The sequence below is a fragment of the Amyelois transitella genome, chromosome 16 (assembly GCF_032362555.1).
Source record: "Amyelois transitella isolate CPQ chromosome 16, ilAmyTran1.1, whole genome shotgun sequence".
NCBI lineage: Eukaryota > Metazoa > Arthropoda > Insecta > Lepidoptera > Pyralidae > Amyelois > Amyelois transitella.
In genome coordinates, this window is record NC_083519.1 from 10,246,859 (window position 1) to 10,266,181 (window position 19,323).

Here is a 19,323-nt window from a genome sequence, read left to right on the forward strand (position 1 = left end):
TATACATACATATGGTCACGTCTATATCCATTGCGGGGTAGACAGAGCCAATAGTCTTGAAAAGACCGAATGGCCACGTTCAGCTATTTGGCTTAACGATAGAATTGCAAATCACGAGTACCAAAAACTCTAAAACGAGAAGGCATTTTAAATCAAGTAGAATTTTTCCTTGGGAACTGATCAATATTAGGCACGAGCCAATGACTATTTAATTATTGCAATTGAAGCAATTCACATTATTCTGAAACTGTTAATTTTTGGCGTCGTGTGGTTTCCGGTACTTGAGAATAAAACCACTCATATCTTTACCATGGATGTTTAAAAGGCGACTAAGGGATAGGCTTATATACTTGGAATTCCTCATGTAGGCGATGGGCTATCAACCTGTTACTATTTGAAACTCAATTCCATCATAAAGTCATGCAGCCGAAAGTTGCCTTTCAGTCTTTTGAAGACTGTTGGCTCTATCTACTCTACAAGGGATAAAGAAGAAATGCTTCTATGTGTTAATTTCTCGGCTGTAATTACTTTGTTACATTGCAAAAACGTGGCAATTAGTAACGATGAAAAAAATTATTTGATCTTTTTCCAGGAGATTACTGGTATTCCGTTAGCATTGGAAAATAACCGTAGTGATGCATCAAAACCGCTTAATTATCGATATAAACCAGGTATTTCAAAAATAATCCATTTTATTTTTGAAGCTCATTGTAACGAACTTGGCCATTTTACATTTAAGTTTTTTTTTTTCGTTTTGATATAAGTGCGTACTCAGAAAAATTTAGATTCATGATTTGTTTGTCATTATGAGATCTGATCGGAAGATTACAGCACTGAGCAGACAACTGATTACTGCAATGACTTGTTATACAATATTGACTAACTCTTGCACGTGACTTCGCTGACGGGGCATTTTTTTCACTATGCTGTGGATGTTCTACATGTCATCATATTTGGTTACTTTATTATTAAGTTTTCTTTCTTTGTTATGCAAAACTTCTATTCACAATTCGTTATTAACTGGATTCAACCTTAATACAACTTATTTATAAACAAATGAATATGTGCCGTGTGGTTCCCGGCGCCAACATAAAAAAGAATAGGACCAATCCATCACATTCATGGATGTCGTAAGAGGCGACTAAGGGATGGGCTTATAAACTTGGGATTCTCGTTTTAGGCGATGGGCTAGCCACCTGTCACTGTTTGAATCTTAATTCCATCATTGGGCCAAACAGCTGAACATGGCCTACCAGTCTCTTCAAGAATTTTGGCTCTGTCTACCCCGCAAGGGATATAGTCGTGACTATATCAATATAAACAAATGAACATTGGTTCAGTCGATAACGCGTGAAGGGCAAACACATACTTATAGGAATTCTCTTTCTTAATCAAATAACTGAGATTAAGATTTGTATTAAACATATTCACGTGTTTCTGATAGATAGACACTGGATCGACATAATAAATTACCAAGTCAATTACATTTAGATTTGTGTCCAGATCCAAGGCAAGCCGTAAAACATGATGATGTTTTGATGACTAAGCATATATGAATCGCATTTTGTAAGTAGGTACCTACGTATTTATAACACAAGCGACCAGCCTTGTAAGGTTACGTTAAGCTTAAAATGCTGTTTACATACATACATACATATGGTCACGTCTATATCCTTTGTGGGGTAGACAGAGCCAACAGTCTTGAAAAGACTGAATGGCCACGTTCAGCTATTTGGCTTAAAGAAAGAATTGAGATTCAAATAATGTATGTTTCTCATCATGCCCTGGCCGGTATCTATTATGATTAAGACAATAATTTTTTTTTATTTTATCTTTTTTATACTCGTACATATTAATTTTTGCTCTTTTTACGAAATCACCTACGCTACAAGACATTTATGATACACATCAAAATACATATACAAGATAGCATCTGTACAAATCAACAAAAAAATAATTGTGATAAAAATAATGTGACCTGTTTATATGTACTATGTAATCAAATAAATCCGTAATTAGTCAACTCAGATAAACTTTTGTAACAAATAATTTATGTGACTTTAAAATTTACGCGAACCAATGATGACAGTGTCGATGTAGGTAATTTTTAGAGATACGTTGTCAATTCCACTTGATTTCATGGCTCTCATCCGAGCTGACTGGTGCTTTTATTGTGAGGAAAAACATTTTCAGAAAACCTGCACATTCGGGCAAGTGGTGAGTAATTCTGATAAAATAATGGTAAGGTTTCTCTGCGACGGATTTCAGTGTCGTGTACATAACTGACTCTCCGCTTTTTATGTTTTAACTAGCTGTGCCCGCGACTTCATCCGCGTGGCATAGTTATTTTAGGCATCATTGTAGCTGTCAAGAATGAATAATTTTCCCCGTGTTTTGCACATAGTCCATTATTTCTTTGCTCCTTGTAGTTGCAGCGTGATGTTATATAGCCTGAAGCCTCCCTAGATAAATGGTCTGTTAAACGCAAAAAAAATTGTTCATTTCGAAACAGTAGTTCCTGTAGTTAGTAGATTAGCGCGTTCAAACAAACAAACCAACTCGCTTTATAATATTAGTATAGATGATTCGAAACGTCCAAAATATAGGTACGTTACGTGCGCGTTTTATTTTGTATTATTTATTAATTAATCTACACTAATATTATAAAGAGGAAAACTTTGTTTGTTTGGTTGTAATGAATAGGCTCAAAAACTACTTGTTACTTACTAAAATTTGTTCGTCTATGCCTTTCCACTCCAACAGTCCTATTCACACTCGTATTTTGTTGTAAATAAAAGAAATGTACTTTTACTAAAATTATTTAATTCCTAGGTACAAATTCAACCGACATTACACCGGAAGGCATGTAAAAAATGCCCATCTTTTCAATTTCCACGTCCTTAGGTTTGGGGGCGTCCGGTAGAGGGCGCAATTCGAAATTCAGGATAATCGACGCCAGCGCATACCGCATGGTGTAGTTGGCGAAGCGCATGCCTGAAATAGTTAAAGACGATGTTAATAACTTCATTTCATTTAAAATACATTGATTTACTCGTATTAAAACCTGTTATTTTAATTTCGATTCCATCATTAAGCCATACAATTGAACGTGGCCTTTCAGCTGTTTCAAGAACGTTGGCTCTGTCTACCCCGCAAGGTATATAGACGTGATTATATACATACATAAGTAAAGAAATACATACCTATACACACTCTTGGACCTTCTCCAAATGGCAAATATGTGTTGGGTTGAATGTCTTCTTCGTTCTCAGGCAGAAATCTATCAGGATTGAACTTCTCAGGTTCTGGAAAGTATTTGGGGTCCACGTGCATGCCAATAGCATTGACATAGACCGGGGTTCCCGCGGGAATTGTTAAGTTCTCATCTATTTTGTAATCTTTGGCTGCGATCCGGTCTAAGAAACCCATTGGCGGATATTTTCTTAGTGTCTCTGGAAAATGAGCAGGAATTGTAAATTGTGCTGAGGGTTTTCAAAATCTTCTAGCATGAGTTTGAGCCAAGAATAAATGTGAGTCTTCTTCCTCCTGGCTTTAGTCCCGGTTGCATCCTAACCACTCTGGAGAAGAACCCGGGGTGTGCCTTTGACCGTAGATCCTGGAATGGGTGAGTCAGGTTTTTACACGAAGCGACTCCCATCTGACCTCCACTACCTTTCCAGGGAAACCTAACTCGTATTGCATCCGTGGTAACACATCCAGTTGCCTGAATGTGCAGGTTTCCTCACGATGTTTTCCCTCGCCGTAAGAGCATCGTTCAGTATTCAAACTAATGTACATAAGGAAAATATTGGTACATGGCCGAGCTGGGATTCGAACCTGTGCCTTTCTGCGCGTCACGCATTGTCTAAGCACCTTAACAATTCGACCACCGACGCCCAAGAATGCCTGTGAGTAATGTTTAATAAATATTTGTAGTTAATATTATTGAGTTCCCCGTGTGGTTCCCGCCAGCGCCGTGTGGTTCCCGGCACTAATAGAAATAGATTAAGACCACTCCATCTCTCTCCCATGGATGTCGTAAAAGGCGACTAAGGGATAGGCTTACAAACTTGGGATTCTTTTCTAGGCGATGGGCCAGCAACCTGTCACTATTTGAATCTCAATTCTATCTTAAAGCCAAATAGCTGAAGGTGGCCTATCAGACCGTTGGCTCTGTCTACCCCGCAAGAGATATAGACGTGATTATATGTATGTATTATTGAGGTCACCTACCATTTATGACACAGGTCATATACGTCAAGTTAACGAGATCATCGAAGTGGAAGTCCTTATTCCCGATTCTTTGTTTCAGTTCTACTATCTCGTGGTACAACTTGTCCTGAAACGACAGATAATCAACAATCTTAATTGTAAAGAACTCAGTTGCCGTGTGGTTCCCGGCACCAGTAGAAAAAAGAATAGGACCACACCATATCTTTCCCATAGATGTCGTAAAAGGCGACTAAGGGATAGGCTTATAATCTTGGGATTCTTCTTTTAGGTGATGGGCTAGCAACCTGTCACTATTTGAATCTCAATTCTATCTTAAACCCAATCAGCTGAACGTAGCCTCTCAGTCTTTTCAAGACTGTTGGCTGTGTCTACCCCGCAAATGATATAGACGTAATTATATGTATGTATATAAGAACTCAATTGTATATATTACTTCAAGGTTCTTAAAAGGGATATTTATTTGTTACTAGATTTTACCCGCCGCTTCGCCCGCGTAAATTTAGCGCCATTTACAAAAGGCGACGAATTTAACGCCATCTACAAAATAATACGTACAGGTTTTTCGCTAGTCCCACGGGAATTATAGTTTTTACCGGGATGAGAGGTACCCTATGTTCTTCTCCAGAATTCAGAAATTCAAGAAAATTGGTTCAGTAGATAACCGGTAAAAAAGAAGTTACAAACAAAAAAAAAAAACAATCTTTTCAAACTTCCCCGTAGATGTCGTAAAAGGCGACTAAGGGATAGGCTTAAAAACTTGAGATTCTTATTTAGGCGATGGGCTAGCATCCTGTCTCTATTTGAATCTCTATTCATCATATCATTAAGCCAAACAGCTGAACGTGGCCTATCAGTCTTTTCAAGACTACCTTTCCTTTTTCTGTCTAACCCGTAAGGGATATGGACGTAACTATATGAATGAAAGAATTGATTACCTGAACTTCAGGGTGGAAAGCCAATTCGTACGTAGTGAATGTAAGAGCTGAGCCTGACGTATCAAAGCCTCCTTGTAAAAAGATAGCCGCTTGCGCAATAATAGCATCCTCGGTTATTCCTGAAAAAATATTTAATACATACATATAATCACGTCTATATACCTTGCAGGGTAGACAGGGCCAACAGTCTCGAAAAGACTGATAGGCCTCGTTCAGCTGTTTGGCTTAATGATAGAATTGAATAAAAATATAGGATTCTTGTTCTAGGTGAAGGGCTAGTAACCTGTCACTATTTGATTTATATTATTTAACTAGCCTCCCCCGCGACTCCGTCCGCGCGGATGTCGGTCTTCGCGTAGATGGTTTATTTCTCCATTTTATTTTCAGTCCGGTCAATTTAGACCAAAAAATAGGAATAAAGCTACATTAATTCCCATCAAGCTGAAAATGAGTATAATTGTTTAAAACACAATCAAAAGCATTATTTCAAAATTCCCCATGATTCCGGTTTAAAGAAAAAAATTACCCAAGGTCAAAGGTAAAATAATGGGTTTTTCTCGATTTTCTTCAAAACGGTTAGTTTTATCGGAAAATTACCTCAGACATAGATTGTAGATCATAAAGTTATCAATAACGATATAACGATGCAAAAAGTTGCAAGGGTCATAATATGCATAAGCACGTCTCGTATATACTCTGTGTAGCATTAATATAAGTAAAATGCTGTTCTGTCGGTAATTTTAACTTGAATTCAAAATATAAAATATACATAAGAATGAAACCCAGTCCCTTCATTTATACTGTAGGGAAGCCTTGAGACAACATTTGTCTCTCTGTTTAATTGTGTACCTGGTAACACATGAAATACCGTTAGTCTTTAATAATAGTATTCCTAGCGGGGATACCGTTGTCGGCTATGGACACCACGGCCTCTCATGCCCTAGGAGTGGGGGCCATTTAGGGCGCCATGCCGCCCTAAATGATATAATCCTCCGTGCTCTTGCCACCATCTATGTTCCAGCCGTTCTAGAACCAAACGGTCTGGCTCAGGATAATGCCAAAAGACCGGATGGTATGACTTTGGTACCCTGGAGATTGGGGCGGCCTTTGGTGTGGGATGCTAGTTGTGTCGACACATTTGCGCCGTTTCATCTTCAGGTTACTAAATCTAAGGCCGGTTCTGCTCCAAATGAGGCAAAATACCTCAAAAGGCGCAAATATGTAGTTATCGGTAATATCTATACTGTTGAACCTTTTGGGGTAGAAACTCTGGGACCTATCTGCCCATCAGCTTTTTCGAGAATTGTCGAAAAAGCTGATTGAGGTATCTCTTGACCGGAGGGCTGGAAATTATCTGGCTCGAGAATCAGCATTGCCATTCAAATTGGCAATGCTGCCAGCCGTCTGGGCACACTCCCGCATGTTGATACTATGCAGGGACTGTACAATTTATAAATTAAATTTTAGTTTGTATTCATCTTTTTTCTTTCTTTTTATAAGTAGTTTTAGTTTTAATTTGATATATTTGTAATCTCTATTATTGCCCTAAGATGATTTTCTCCACTTAGGGTTATTCTAATTTTTTTAAATAATAAATTTAAATAATATATGCGTAAGTTAGTCTTGAGTGCCACTGCGTAGTGAAAACACGTGTTTATTCTAACCTATTTCAGACTTTTTCAAGTTTAATAATAACAATGTTAAAAAAAATGCGCTAATAGTACACTACCTCAGAGGTGGGGTGGAAACGTGTGCATATTATGAGGCTTGCAACTTTTTGCATCGTTATATCTCAGAAACGGTAACTTTGTTGAAAAAAAATATTGATACCTTTTTTATAGATAACTTTATGATCTACAATTTATGCCTGAGGTAATTTTCCAAAAATTGCGAAACACCCATTTTTTACCTTTGACCGTGAGTAAATTTTTTTCCTTAAACCGGAATCATGGAGATTTTTGAAATAATGCTTTTGATTGTGTTTTAAACAATTATACTCATTTTCAGCTTGATGGGAATTAATGTAGCTATGTAGTATTTTTTTCATAGTAATTAGTAGTGGCCCGCTTGTGCAGCAAACGGTTCAAGCCAAAGCCGACTTTCGGTGCTACAGGTTACGACGCTAAATCCACTGCGGGTAACGCAACGTGTGTTCGCGGTTCTACAGAACAACGTCTATGGATAAAACTGAAAAATTAAGATTAATTTTTTTTCAACGTATTTTTCCAGGATAAAAAGTATCCTATTTTATGCCCAGGATAATAAGGTATAATTATACCAAGTTTCATCGAAATCGAACCGTTAGTTTTCACGTGATGCCTGAACATACAGACAGACAGACAAAAATTTTTTTAATCACATATTTGTGTTTGGTATCGATCCAGTAACACCCCCTGCTATTTATTTTTTCAATATTTTCAATGTACAGAATTGACCTTTCTACAGATTTATTATATGTATAGATTGATAATTATTGTATTTTTTTTAGTGCCGTATGGTTCCCGGCACCAAATAGAAAAAAGAATAAGACCACTCCATCACTCTCCCATGGATGTCGTAAAAGGCGACTAAGGCTTATAAACTTGAAATTCTTCTTTTAGGCGATGGGCTAGCAACCCGTCACTATTAGAATCTCAATTCTATATTAAAGCCAAATAGCTGAACATGGCCTATTAGTCTTTACAAGACTGTTAGCTCTGTCTACCCCGTAAGGGATATAGACGTGATTATATATGTATGTATGTTGTATTTTTACCCACCTTCATTAGTGTCCTCTGCTTCCAGTTTTATTTTCAGCAGTGCGTCCATCAGGTCTCTTTTGTCACTCCCTTCAGTCCTTCTTTGTTCTTCTATGGAGTGAAACACTTTCTTGAAATAATCCGTTGCTTTCTTCGGGAACATGGTAAACCTGGTGAATGATAAACTCTTCATTATTATTCATTTTAGTAGAAACATTAACTTTAATAAATGCCTTGTGGTTCTCAACAGTTTAGAAAAGGACCACTACATCTCTTTCTCATGGATGTCGTAAAAGGCGACTAAGGGATAGGTATAAAAACTTGGCATTCTTCTTTTAAGCGATGGGCTTGAAACCTGTCAGTATTCGAATCTCAATTCTGCCTTCTGAGAGACAGTGAGACAGTTGGCTATGTCTACCTCGTAAGTGATAAAGGCGTGATTTTATGTAGGTATGCATGCACGTATCGCTTGTTTACCTTTTGACTGGTAAAATGGAATGGAAAAATATAACATAAATAAAGTAAATGATATTTCTCTCACTCCCTTCGCATTTCTTGAATTCCTCATCACTGAAGGTCGTGACTCCCCCGCAGAATTATTAACTTACTATAAGTATCATCAGAAATCTGCCCTCCATCTGTCAATGATATTAAACTCACCCAAAAACATCAACCAACTCGGGAAAGAAGAATATGCATGACCAAGCCAACCCTCTCCAAAAATTATACGTCATGAAGTCTTTGGTCACCGTCCTCATGTGACTCTCCCCTTTGGAGGTAGCATTGCTGTCTACCCCAAAAGAGGAGATTCCAATCACGTCAGTTGTGAAATCTGAATACACCATCTGAAAATGAAAAAAAAACACGTATTTTGTCAGTTCTGCAAAATGTACTACAGTGAACATTGCTGCTCAAGATTCTACTCTGTTGTAATATTTTTGAAAATCCATCCCTATTCTTCTTCCTCCAGGCTTTAGTCCCAGTTTCATCCTCCCTTCTCTGAAGAGGACCCCGGGGTATGCCTTTGACCATGGATCCTGGATTGGGTGAGTCAGGTTTTTACACCAAACGACTCCCGTCCCCCCAAAGAAGAAAGATGTGATATATATACAACTTACCCTCAAATTAATAGTGTCACCGGCTTTAACATCGCTTCGAATGCGCTGCTCCAACTGCTTAGATTTCGCACTCAGGAGCCCATGTAGGGATCTGAGTTTGGACGATGTGAACACTGGAGTTAGACGTTTCCTCATTGAAGTCCACAAAGGGTCCTGGAAGAGACATCACTTCAAGACTTTAATACGTATTTCTTGATGTACCTAAAGGCATAACGAAACAATTCGTTGTACCCTACTAATTATAAAAGATCAGTAGGTAACATTGAAATTCTAGAAAATACGACGAGTCAGGTCAAGAGTACCCGAAACCAACGAGCTTGCATGAAGAGAGTTATGAATGTGGATGAAGCGAAGGAAGTATGCAGAGATCGTGGCAAGTGGAAAGATGTAGTCTCTGATTACCCCTCCGGGAAAATGGCGTGATTTTATGTTATGTTACGATGAGTGTTTCATAACCCTTTTTTCAAAAAGACTATTAAGTCTCTTTCAGCTGTTTGGAATGATAAGTGTTTAGATCCAAATAGTGACATATTGCTAGCCCATCGCCTAAAAGAAAAATCTCAAGTTTATCCCTCAGTCCTGGTCCTATTCTTTTTTCTCTTGGTGTCTGGAACCACATGGCACCAATTCAATACGGCAGATTTTACTTACGTTGCTCGTGAAAATATTGAGCCCGCCGATTGGATCATTCTTGCCTGAACCCAGGAACCTGTCTCTGAAGACATCGGAGTCTTTGACCAGGATCCTCTTCCCGATCTCCGGACAGTTGACGATGAGCGCCGGCCGCCAGAACAGCCAGATGCCCACGTAGGGGGAGGAGAATCTGGAGTACATCTCTTTCATCCATATTCCCTGGAATGCAATTGAAAATATACCTATATGTAGCATTTGATTTCATCTTTAGTTTTTTGGTTACTGTAAAACTGAGACGTGGCTGTCAGTCTGTCTGTATCTCATGGACCATGATGGCTAGATTTTGAAATTTTCACAACATTAAAACCAGAATATACTCGTAACTCCAATACAACAAAATGCTGCAGTGCATTTAAGTAATTTATTTGACGTCAACCAATGTTGTGAAACTAAAAGATACGACAATATTACCTAAGTGAAATCAAATGTCCCTTATAATGAACTAGTTGTGCCCGCGATTTCGTCCGCGTGGAATAGTTATTTTGGGCATCTAAATCTATTCTATTCTGTTCATCATTGAAGCTCTCAAGGATTGATTATCCCCGTTTTTTTTTCACATTTTCCATTATTTCCTAAAATTTGCAGCGTGAAGCCTTCCTCGATAAATGGTCTATTCAACGCAAAAAGAATTTTTCAATACGAACCAGTAGTTTCTGAGATTAGCGCTATCAAACAAACAAACTCTTTAGCCTTATAATATTAGTATACTCAGATGTATTCATTGTAAATTAAAGCATTTATCAAATTTTGTAATCGATTTATCAAGTTCGTCTCGACCTCACAATCTTTTTAGATAGTTCTGCCGGCTTAAATAATATGTCACCTTGAGATGCTATTGACAAAAATATATCCTGTTTATACATTAAAAAAAAAATATACCTTATACAGGGTGACTTTTAATTCAACTGCATAAATTTAACTGTTAAGTGTACTCATCTAAAGGATATTTAAAAACGACAGACATTTATTTACATGTTTTGTTTTAATTTCTTTTTGTAGTATTGGTATGTATTAAAGCGTGTGACGTAGTTTTCGAGGGTTTTTTAAATGTGAAAATGATGACGTTTAATTTGAATAAAAATAGGCTCAAACGGCTCAGAAGCATGGGTATAGTCTATGTTTAAAAGGATGCAGTTGTTTTAAATGTCACCCTGTATACCTATTAAATGGAAATAATGAGATAATAAATCGTAAGTAATCCTGTACATTCAGGACACTGGATGCATAACCAATCATGATCCAATATTGCTTCCGCCACTAAAGTCCCGCAGGTCAAGGTGTTAGGTTTAAACTAGGATTATCTTTGTCTTGTAAAGCGTAACAAACTACACTGCAGCACGAGTGATGAAATAGTCTTATTTTAAAATGGCGGAATCACAAAAGAGACCTTAAAAGTATTGCTCTTTCCAAAGCAATCTCTTACAGCCGGCATCACGTCTTTATTTTTACAGAATAGACAGAGCCAACAGTCTCGAAAAGTCTGAAAGGCCATGTTCAGCTGTACGGTTTAATGATGGAATAGAGATTCAAATAGTGACAGACTGCCAGCACTTCGTCTAAAAGGAGAATCCCAAGTTTCATAAGCATTTTTTTATTTCTATGACTATGAACAATGTTATGCTGCTTTTTGCGCCAAATAAAGATTTTGATCATTTCCCTTGAATTCTATATTCTGAGCGGGAAAAGAAACAGCTGGTATATACTTTGTTCATTTTTCCGTTATCAGACCAAAATGGAAGCCCTTGATAAATACATACATATAATCACGTCTTTATCACTTGCGGGGTGGACAAAGCAAACAGTCTTGAATACTGAAAGGCCACGTGCAAACTTAAAAAAAATTCTAGGGACGTCCCTATTTAAATCTCTTCCAGAAAATTCGAAAGAAGTGTTAGGAAAATCTCTTCCAGAAAATTCGAAAGAAGAGTTTGGGTGAAACTTACCGCATTTTTCTTTTGAAGGAACGTGAGGCTTCCCCATATAGGATGAGGTAGCTCATGAGGAACCCTCCTGTCAGCCCAGTACGACCTCACTTTAGTCCATCTCAGGTATATCCATACGAGTAAGCAGGATAGCGTGCTTATTAATAAGATAACGATCATGGTGCTGTGGACAATATACATTGATATTACTTCTTTATCACTAACGGGGAGGACAGAGTCAGTACCTACAAAAAACGAAGGATACTGTTATAACAGGATATTTTTGGATTTGAGATTGAACGTATAATTTTAAGAAGAATAGTAAATTTATAAGCCATTCTATTCATTGACTGAAAACAATATAAACAAAATTATATATAAAAGTCCTAATATATATAATGTCTTTTTCAGAATTATATTACACTCTTTTTCACCACTGTCGCAGTGGTTTTACCATATTCCTGGATTGGGTATAAGTCAAAGTTAAGATTTCCTTAGTCGGCTTTCACGAGAAAAATAAAATGGAGTGCTTCCATCTAAAAAGTGCCGAGGATCACAAAATAAAGATGCAAAGATTTATAATGAAAATTACTTATAAACCTTTCAAATAATTGCACTTATTAAACGCACTAACTAATTTCAATTATTGCTCATATCCTAAAATACAGGCTAAATATTTACTAACAAAAATGTTATCACTGTACACTAAGATATAAAGTTCATAATGATAACTTTGATAACACAAGCGTTACATATGACGATTGAAACTGTATACTAACGAAATAACACATCTTCGAATGTGTATATAATCCGTATTTATCTGGGTGCGCGGCAGAGGAACAGCCAAGTTCACTCAATTAACATACATACATTACATATGGTCACGTCGATATCCCTTGTGGGTTAGACAGAGCCAACAGTCTTGAAAAGACTGAATGGCCACGTTCAGCTATTTGGCTTAATGATAGAATTGACATTCAAATAGTGACAGGTTGCTAACTCATCGCCTAAAAAAGAATCCCAAGTTTGTAAGCCTAGCCCTATTCTTTTTTTTTATTAGTGCCGGGAACCACACGGCACTCGCTCAATCAAATTATGTTAAATTATCAGAGAGTCTTGAATACTGAAGAGGCGATGTACCAGTTGCGTACTACTAACTTAAATTATTATAATTAACTATATAAAGCGTGTTCTACGCTTTCACCAAATCAGGTTACTAGTTCATTTCCTTAAGAATTATCACAAGTTTGTAAGCCTTGGTTTGACTTATAGAATCTACGCGGGAAGAAAGTTAGTACGGTAGGCTCAAGAAAGCTTTGCCACCTCGCCTTGAATGGTGTATGGAAGCTGGCCCGGGTATCTCCTGAGGTGTGTGTATATGGCCTATATATATAGTATGTATAGTTTATCTAAGAAGACTACTACTATATGTCAAACGCAAAAAAAAATATAAAATATTTTACTTGCAGACCTAATGAGATTCCATGTAGGTAAGGTTATTTAAAAAATATTGTCTGTATTCAAATCCCTTTCCCATCTTTGCATACATACATACATACATAATGGTCACGTCTATATCCCTTGTGGGGTAGACAGAGTCAATAGTCTTGAAACGACTGATTGGCCACGCTCATCTATTTGGCTTAATTATAGAACTGAGATTCAAATAGTGACAGGTTGGTAACCCATCTGCTAAAAAAGATTCTCAAGTTTGTAAACCTATCCCTCAGTCGCTTTTTACGACATCCTTGGGAAAGAGCTGGAGTGGTCCTATTCTTTTTTGTACTGGTGCCGGGAAGCACACTGCACATCTTTGCATGCTGCTGGGTACGGCCTTCGCCGCCTGATGCCCAGTTTCAAGTTTTTTTTTTCAAGTTCTTGCTTCCATTAGGGTGAACAGCGAAGAGATGTTATAATCGTTATAGCAGCTTTGTTTAGTAGTTAACATTATTAAGTTTATAAAATATAGTCTAATTACTTTAAAACCCGCCATTTTTCGCCGTAGTCGGGTAAAAATTAAACCTGCCATAGGATTAAAAAAAATATATAATTACCGCTTCTCTATCGTCACTTACTGAAGCCTAATTGCGCTTCGACCGACTTGGACTTGGCCATATTTTGTCACTACACTACATGACTTCTCACAGATTATAAAACCCGAAATCACCTCGTATCTGCGCGCGGTGTCTTGCACAAGATAACCACAGCTATTAAAATGTTGATTGTAGTCGAATTAAAATAATTCTTGCTGAGTAAACCCCTAATTTTTGTTATAGAGACGGGGTGCAATTTTGTATAACTTGGTAAACATTGTATTACTAATACCTTCCTAGTAAATTAACGTAATGGAGCGTAGTTACGCGGCTTACTTGTTATGATATGGTAATATTTTTGTTTTTGCTATAATATGGTAATAGTGCCGTGTGGTTCCCGGCACCATTACAAAAAAGAATAGGACCACTCCATCTTTTTCCCATGGATGTCGTAAAAGGCGACTAAGTGATAGGCTTATAAACCTGGGATTCTTCTTTTAGGCGATGGGCTAGCAACCCGTCACTATTTGAATCTCGATTCTATCATTAAGCCAAATTGGGTAAAATAATTGAAATTGAAATAATTACATACACATACAAAGTAATTTAGATAATGTGTGCTATTATAGAGCTAAGTTCCTAACTATGTACGTAATTTAACATTACAGTATTTATTGGGTACTAGCAGTGCCCGCGACTTCGTCCGCGTGGAATAGTTATTTTATATATATTGCCATCATTAAAGCTCTCAAGGATGAAAAATTAACCCCGTTTTTTTTCACATTTTCCATTATTTCTTCGCTTCTAATTGTTGCAACGTGATGTTATATAGCCTAAAGCCTTGCTCGATAAATGGTCTATTCAACACAAAAAGACTTTTTCGATTCGAACAAGCAGGTAGTTCCTGAGATTAGCACATTCAAACAAACAAACGAACAAACTCTTCAGCTTTATAATATAAATAGGCTGCATACCTTGTGTAGTGTATGTGTATACGTATAAAAGTAAAAGAGAAGGAAGTATTATGTCGTCTCTAGCACACATGCCACCATGATAGAATTTGAACAGCAGTACATACATGATGGAAGGTATAGTGAGCGTTGGTAGGGTACACCTGGATACATACATAATGTACATACATATATATGGTCACGTCTATATTCCTTGCGGGGTAGACAGAGCCGAGTGCTTTACTTCACCCTTTCTCGGTACTTATTGGGACAGCATCAAAAGCAGGGGCGTATTTTAAGATTGCGCGCTCCGGGCTCCTGCAGCTTTCCGCCCCATCAAGGAATGAAAGAAAACAAAAAAAAAAGTTATCGATTTTATATTTTACATTTTTTTTCTGTGGACAAAATTTTTGACAAATTCGTTTATTACATCGTCATAATCAATTTTATTTGTTAAATCGGCTTCGATGTTCAAAATTGCCAAATTATTAAGCCGTTCTTCGATAAGACGCGATCTTAAATAGTTTTTTAACCGTTTGAGTACCGAAAATGAGCGTTCTGCACTACAATTCGTTACTGCAGTACAAAGAAATATGCGCAACGCAATTTTAATGTAAGGAAACTTTCAGATCCTTTTTATTAATTAATAAGTTTAGTTCGTGTTTCATATAGGAATTTATGATTGTTTAGGATATTAATAATAAATAAAACACATTCTAGCTTCGCTTGCATGATGACGCAATGCCCAACTGATTTATTGTCCTGTATGGCCGTTACAAACTGTTAGTCTATCTCTCTTGACAATGACATTGACACTAATATGACACAGTTCGCGTAAACTTGTTTCAGTTTCTTTGTTGTACAGTTTTGTTGCAATATTGCCTTTAAACCAATGGAACAAGGTGCCCCAATGTAAAGCTCTCTGCACTTGACCCTGTACATTTTAGAACTTCTAGAAATTAACTTGCGCAAGGCGACTTAGGCTAAATACTAAAATTATTTTTTTTGCTTCAGACTTGCTTCAGACATAAAATAAAAAAACCGAGGCGGAAAAAAATAGACGGTTCAACCGGTTCAGGAAAGAACAAGGGGCGCGGCTTGCATACTTCAATTAATTTCGAATTTCTCCAGACATGATATCCACGCACAAGACAAGGGGCGGCTTTCATACTTTAATTGAATTTCAAATTTCTTCAGACATTAAATCAACATGTGGAAAGGTGGCTCAGGGGCGTTCTAGGCTTAAGTCTGAAAATATTTTTTTTATTTTTTCAAACTTCCAAACCAAAGCCCTAGCCCTGGGCCGCCCCTCGCGGCCTGCCGCCCCGGGCTATAGCCCTTCTGGCCCTAGGGTAAATACACCCCTGATCAAAAGTCATTAAATCCGATATTGTAACACTCATGCTTGTCCACGATCACTTAATAATCAATAATTCACCTACAATCTTGTGGTTTATTGCATAGAATACTCCTTCAGTATTTGGATGCTTTATTCTATAAAAATGGAATAAGAGATGAAGGATAAGGATTGTCTGTCAATACTTGAACAAAATATTTTTTTTTCCTGAAGCTTTTGATCCCGGTACCTTTTCAGGAGTAAGTGTATTCATACACTTCAAATCTATTGATCCTTTTTTTCATTGGTTCTATAGAATTTTATTGAAATTTCACAAAAGTAACTGTCAATGCCATTGTCAAAGTTGTGAAGACGGGAAAATAAGAGTCCCGATTTCTTTCCTGCGTTTTGTAACAATCGTTTTGTAATAAGTACAATCGATTGTAATACTACATAATATAAAATAGATTTTTGACGAAATATGTAATTTTTATTTATTTTTTGTGCAACATGATGAATTCCTTTCAAAATACCGTAAAATGTAAGTACAGTTCAATTTGAGGTTATGTTCAATTTTAGTCGTATCTTTTTTTATAATTTATTGTTCTGTTTTAGATTTGCGGTTGATAAACCTGAAGACAGCACTAAATACGCTGAAAGAATGCAAGCCAACGCCCTTTTTAGTGGAAAAGCCAGCAATAATATCGAAGGCGAAATCCATAACATTTGCTCCTCGAAATATCAGCGTAGAAATTGCAGACAAGGGTATTGTCGGTAAAATAAAACAGGATCCTATACCTTATGTACCTATTATCAATCCTAGGTCTATTCTTCCTTTGATTGATTCAAATTGGAGGAAGGATGAGATTGGTTTGCCAGCCGTGGAAAGTGAGGAAAAACAGGCTGTGAGGCTGATTGTAATACGAAGGAAGAAAATGAAGAAGCATCAGCGAAGGAAATTGTGGAAGAGGATGAGGCATCGCTGGGCCCGGGTATTTAGTACTCACTTTTTTATTAGATTATACATATACCATCATGCCTGTCTGGGAAAGGCAGAGACTATGGATTTCATTTATGGATCACTTGCTATGATCCTGACAGACCTCTCCCGTTCCCACCACACTCATTACTCTTTTCAATATATGTAAAGTAAAACAGGTATTTCCTTTTTGGATTTTTTGATACACTCATTATTTGAAGAGTATGGGTACTAACTTCTTCCTTATTAAATGAATTGCGTCCTTTAAAGTTTGAGGAGGCTCTCCTTGTCCCACGCAAAAACTACTGAACTGATTACGATGAAATTTGATTTGTAGGTAGCTGAAGACCCAGAATAACTTTTTATCCGGGAGTCCCTGCGGAAATGATTCCACACATAGTATTACATACATCCTTCTATACTAACTATTACATATGTGTGTACATCATACCTGTTTTCAATAGGGATAGACAGAGACTAAGTATTCCCACTTACTACAATTTTAGTGAACAGTATTGAAGTTCCTATTATTTTAAGTTTTTGACTAAATTTACTCTTCATAGGAAAATTGATTTAAGTAGATAAATTGATTCAGTAGATTTTTTAAATTTATTAATAATATACATCATGATGTAAGTTTTTTTTTAAAAACGTTATAATTCAATATTCCAGGTGAAGCAGCGGCGACGTCAGATCAAGGAGAAGAATTTCCAGAACAGTCTCTTGGCCATGGTCAAGGAGGCGAATGAGTTCTCAGCTGAGAAATACGTCGCTGAGAAGATCCGCAAAGCTAACCATACTCCGCTACCGACCCGCTGGAGACACAAGAGGCTGCCGGAGTTCATTATAAGACAGCTAATGGGGATCGATAAGAAGATTAATTATAAACACACTGATGTGTACAAGGCATAAAATAGAGAGCACATTATTTGTAAAGTTGTCCAAAGTTTTGTGTCGTGTGGTTCCCGGCACCAATACTAAAAAGAATAGCACCACTCCATCTCTTTACCATGGATGTCGTAAAAGGCGACTAAGGGATAGGCTTACAAACTTGGATTCTTTTTAGGCGATGGGCTAGCAACCTGTCACAATTTGAATGTCAATGGCCATGCAGTCTTTTCAAGACTTTTGGCTCTGTCTACCCCGCAAGGGGTATAGACGTGACCATATATGTATGTATGTTGTCCAAAGTTGAATATGGCTACTGAAGAAAGTTTGTAACATTATATGAAACAAAATAGAAAAATTGCCTTATACTTCGTCAGAAAGGATGCAACCAGGACAATAGCTGTTTTAATTATAAAAACCTACATTAAAGTCACGTCTATATACCTTGCGGGCTAGATAAAGCCAACGGTCTTGTAAATTCAGCTGTTTGGTTAAATTATGGAATTGATATTCAATTAGTGACAGTTTGCTAGCCCATCGCTACAAGTGGAATCCCAATTTATTAGCCTATCCCTTAATCGCCTTTTACGACAACCATTAGAAAGCCATGGCATGATTTTATTCTAAACTGCCGGTAACCACACGACATAGAATTCTGCATCTAATATACTGTTATAAATATATAATTACCATAGAATTCTGAAACATACATACATATAATCACGTCTTTATCACTTGCGGGGTAGACTGAGCTGCAGTCTCAAACGAAAGGTTTGAACATATCTCAAAAAATAGGCATGGTACATGGCCGAGGCAGGATTTGAACTTGTTCCTCCATGCCAATATCGCATTTTAATAGTGTAGTATATGTAAAGTAAAACAGGTATTTTCTTTTTGTCATAAATGGCGTTATAAAATGCATTTTTATTGTGTTGCAAATTAGTATTTTTGTTGTAATTAGAAATTACTGAGTAGAATATAGGGAGTTGTGAAATATTTTGACGTTTAATTTTATTCCTTCTTTTTCATGGATCGAACACGGGTTAGTATTCAAACTAATGTACGTAACATTCGAAAATAGTTGTGGAGTACATGGCCGAAGTGGCATTCGAATTTGTGCCTTTCCCATCCCAAGTTTGTAACTTGTGATTCTTTTTTAGGCGACGGGCTAGCAACCTGTCACTATTTGAATCTCAATTCTATCATTAAGCCAAATAGCTGAACGTGGCCGATCAGTCTTTTCAAGACTGTTGGCTCCGTCTACCCCGCAAGGGATATAGACGTGACCATATGTATGTATGTATATGTATAAGAAAGGGATTAAGGACTGTATTCAGTGGGAAACATCATAAATCTTGAGATTGTTTTCAGCGCCATCTATTTACGAATTTCTGTACTAAAATCTTTTACTTGAAAGTATTGAACATGTTGATGCCAAACGAGCTTAAAAATTGTGGTAACAATTCGCAGATGGCATGCCGTGGATTCCGTAAAAGAC

The 19,323-nt window shown here is 37.1% G+C and overlaps 2 protein-coding genes and 1 long non-coding RNA gene across 6 annotated transcripts; 2 read left to right on the forward strand and 1 right to left on the reverse strand.

Annotated features, from left to right (window-relative positions):
- Positions 1–1,970: 1,970 nt before the first annotated feature.
- Positions 1,971–8,068, forward strand: LOC132902675 (uncharacterized). Its single transcript, XR_009657198.1, has 2 exons — positions 1,971–2,217; positions 2,833–8,068. It is a non-coding gene; the product is annotated as an uncharacterized LOC132902675 (long non-coding RNA).
- Positions 2,804–12,463, reverse strand: LOC106129091 (cytochrome P450 6k1). Of its 4 annotated transcripts, none has more exons than XM_013327554.2 (10): positions 12,325–12,463; positions 11,661–11,823; positions 9,676–9,876; positions 9,025–9,177; positions 8,567–8,751; positions 7,928–8,076; positions 5,169–5,287; positions 4,234–4,339; positions 3,204–3,452; positions 2,804–2,994 (listed from the first exon to the last, which is right to left on the reverse strand). In XM_013327554.2, exons 2-10 carry the CDS (start codon positions 11,817–11,819, stop codon positions 2,822–2,824), a joined length of 1,494 nt encoding a protein of 497 aa, XP_013183008.2. In that variant the 5' UTR covers positions 11,820–11,823; positions 12,325–12,463; the 3' UTR covers positions 2,804–2,821. The 4 variants fall into 4 exon arrangements, with proteins under 4 accessions (XP_013183008.2, XP_060804638.1, XP_060804639.1 ...); XM_060948655.1 differs by having other exon boundaries at positions 12,240–12,422; XM_060948656.1 differs by having other exon boundaries at positions 12,232–12,422.
- A 3,857-nt stretch (positions 12,464–16,320) lies between these two features.
- Positions 16,321–18,821, forward strand: LOC106129078 (uncharacterized). The gene is made up of 3 exons (XM_013327522.2): positions 16,321–16,499; positions 16,574–16,950; positions 17,610–18,821. Exons 1-3 carry the CDS (start codon positions 16,469–16,471, stop codon positions 17,847–17,849), a joined length of 648 nt encoding a protein of 215 aa, XP_013182976.1. The 5' UTR covers positions 16,321–16,468; the 3' UTR covers positions 17,850–18,821.
- The last annotated feature ends 502 nt before the right edge of the window (positions 18,822–19,323 follow it).

Bases quoted from the DNA above. Each gene is read 5' to 3' on its own strand.
- LOC106129091 (XM_013327554.2), bottom strand. From the start codon at position 11,819: ATGATCGTTATCTTATTAATAAGCACGCTATCCTGCTTACTCGTATGG. The intron at 8,077-8,566 runs GTGAGTTTAATA...ATCATTCACCAG, and splicing joins GAGTTGGTTGATGTTTTTGG to GTTTACCATGTTCCCGAAGA. The intron at 5,288-7,927 runs GTGGGTAAAAAT...ATATTTTTTCAG, and splicing joins AGCAGAGGACACTAATGAAG to GAATAACCGAGGATGCTATT.
- LOC106129078 (XM_013327522.2), top strand. From the start codon at position 16,469: ATGATGAATTCCTTTCAAAATACCGTAAAAT. The intron at 16,500-16,573 runs GTAAGTACAGTT...GTTCTGTTTTAG, and splicing joins CTTTCAAAATACCGTAAAAT to ATTTGCGGTTGATAAACCTG. The intron at 16,951-17,609 runs GTATTTAGTACT...TCAATATTCCAG, and splicing joins TGAGGCATCGCTGGGCCCGG to GTGAAGCAGCGGCGACGTCA.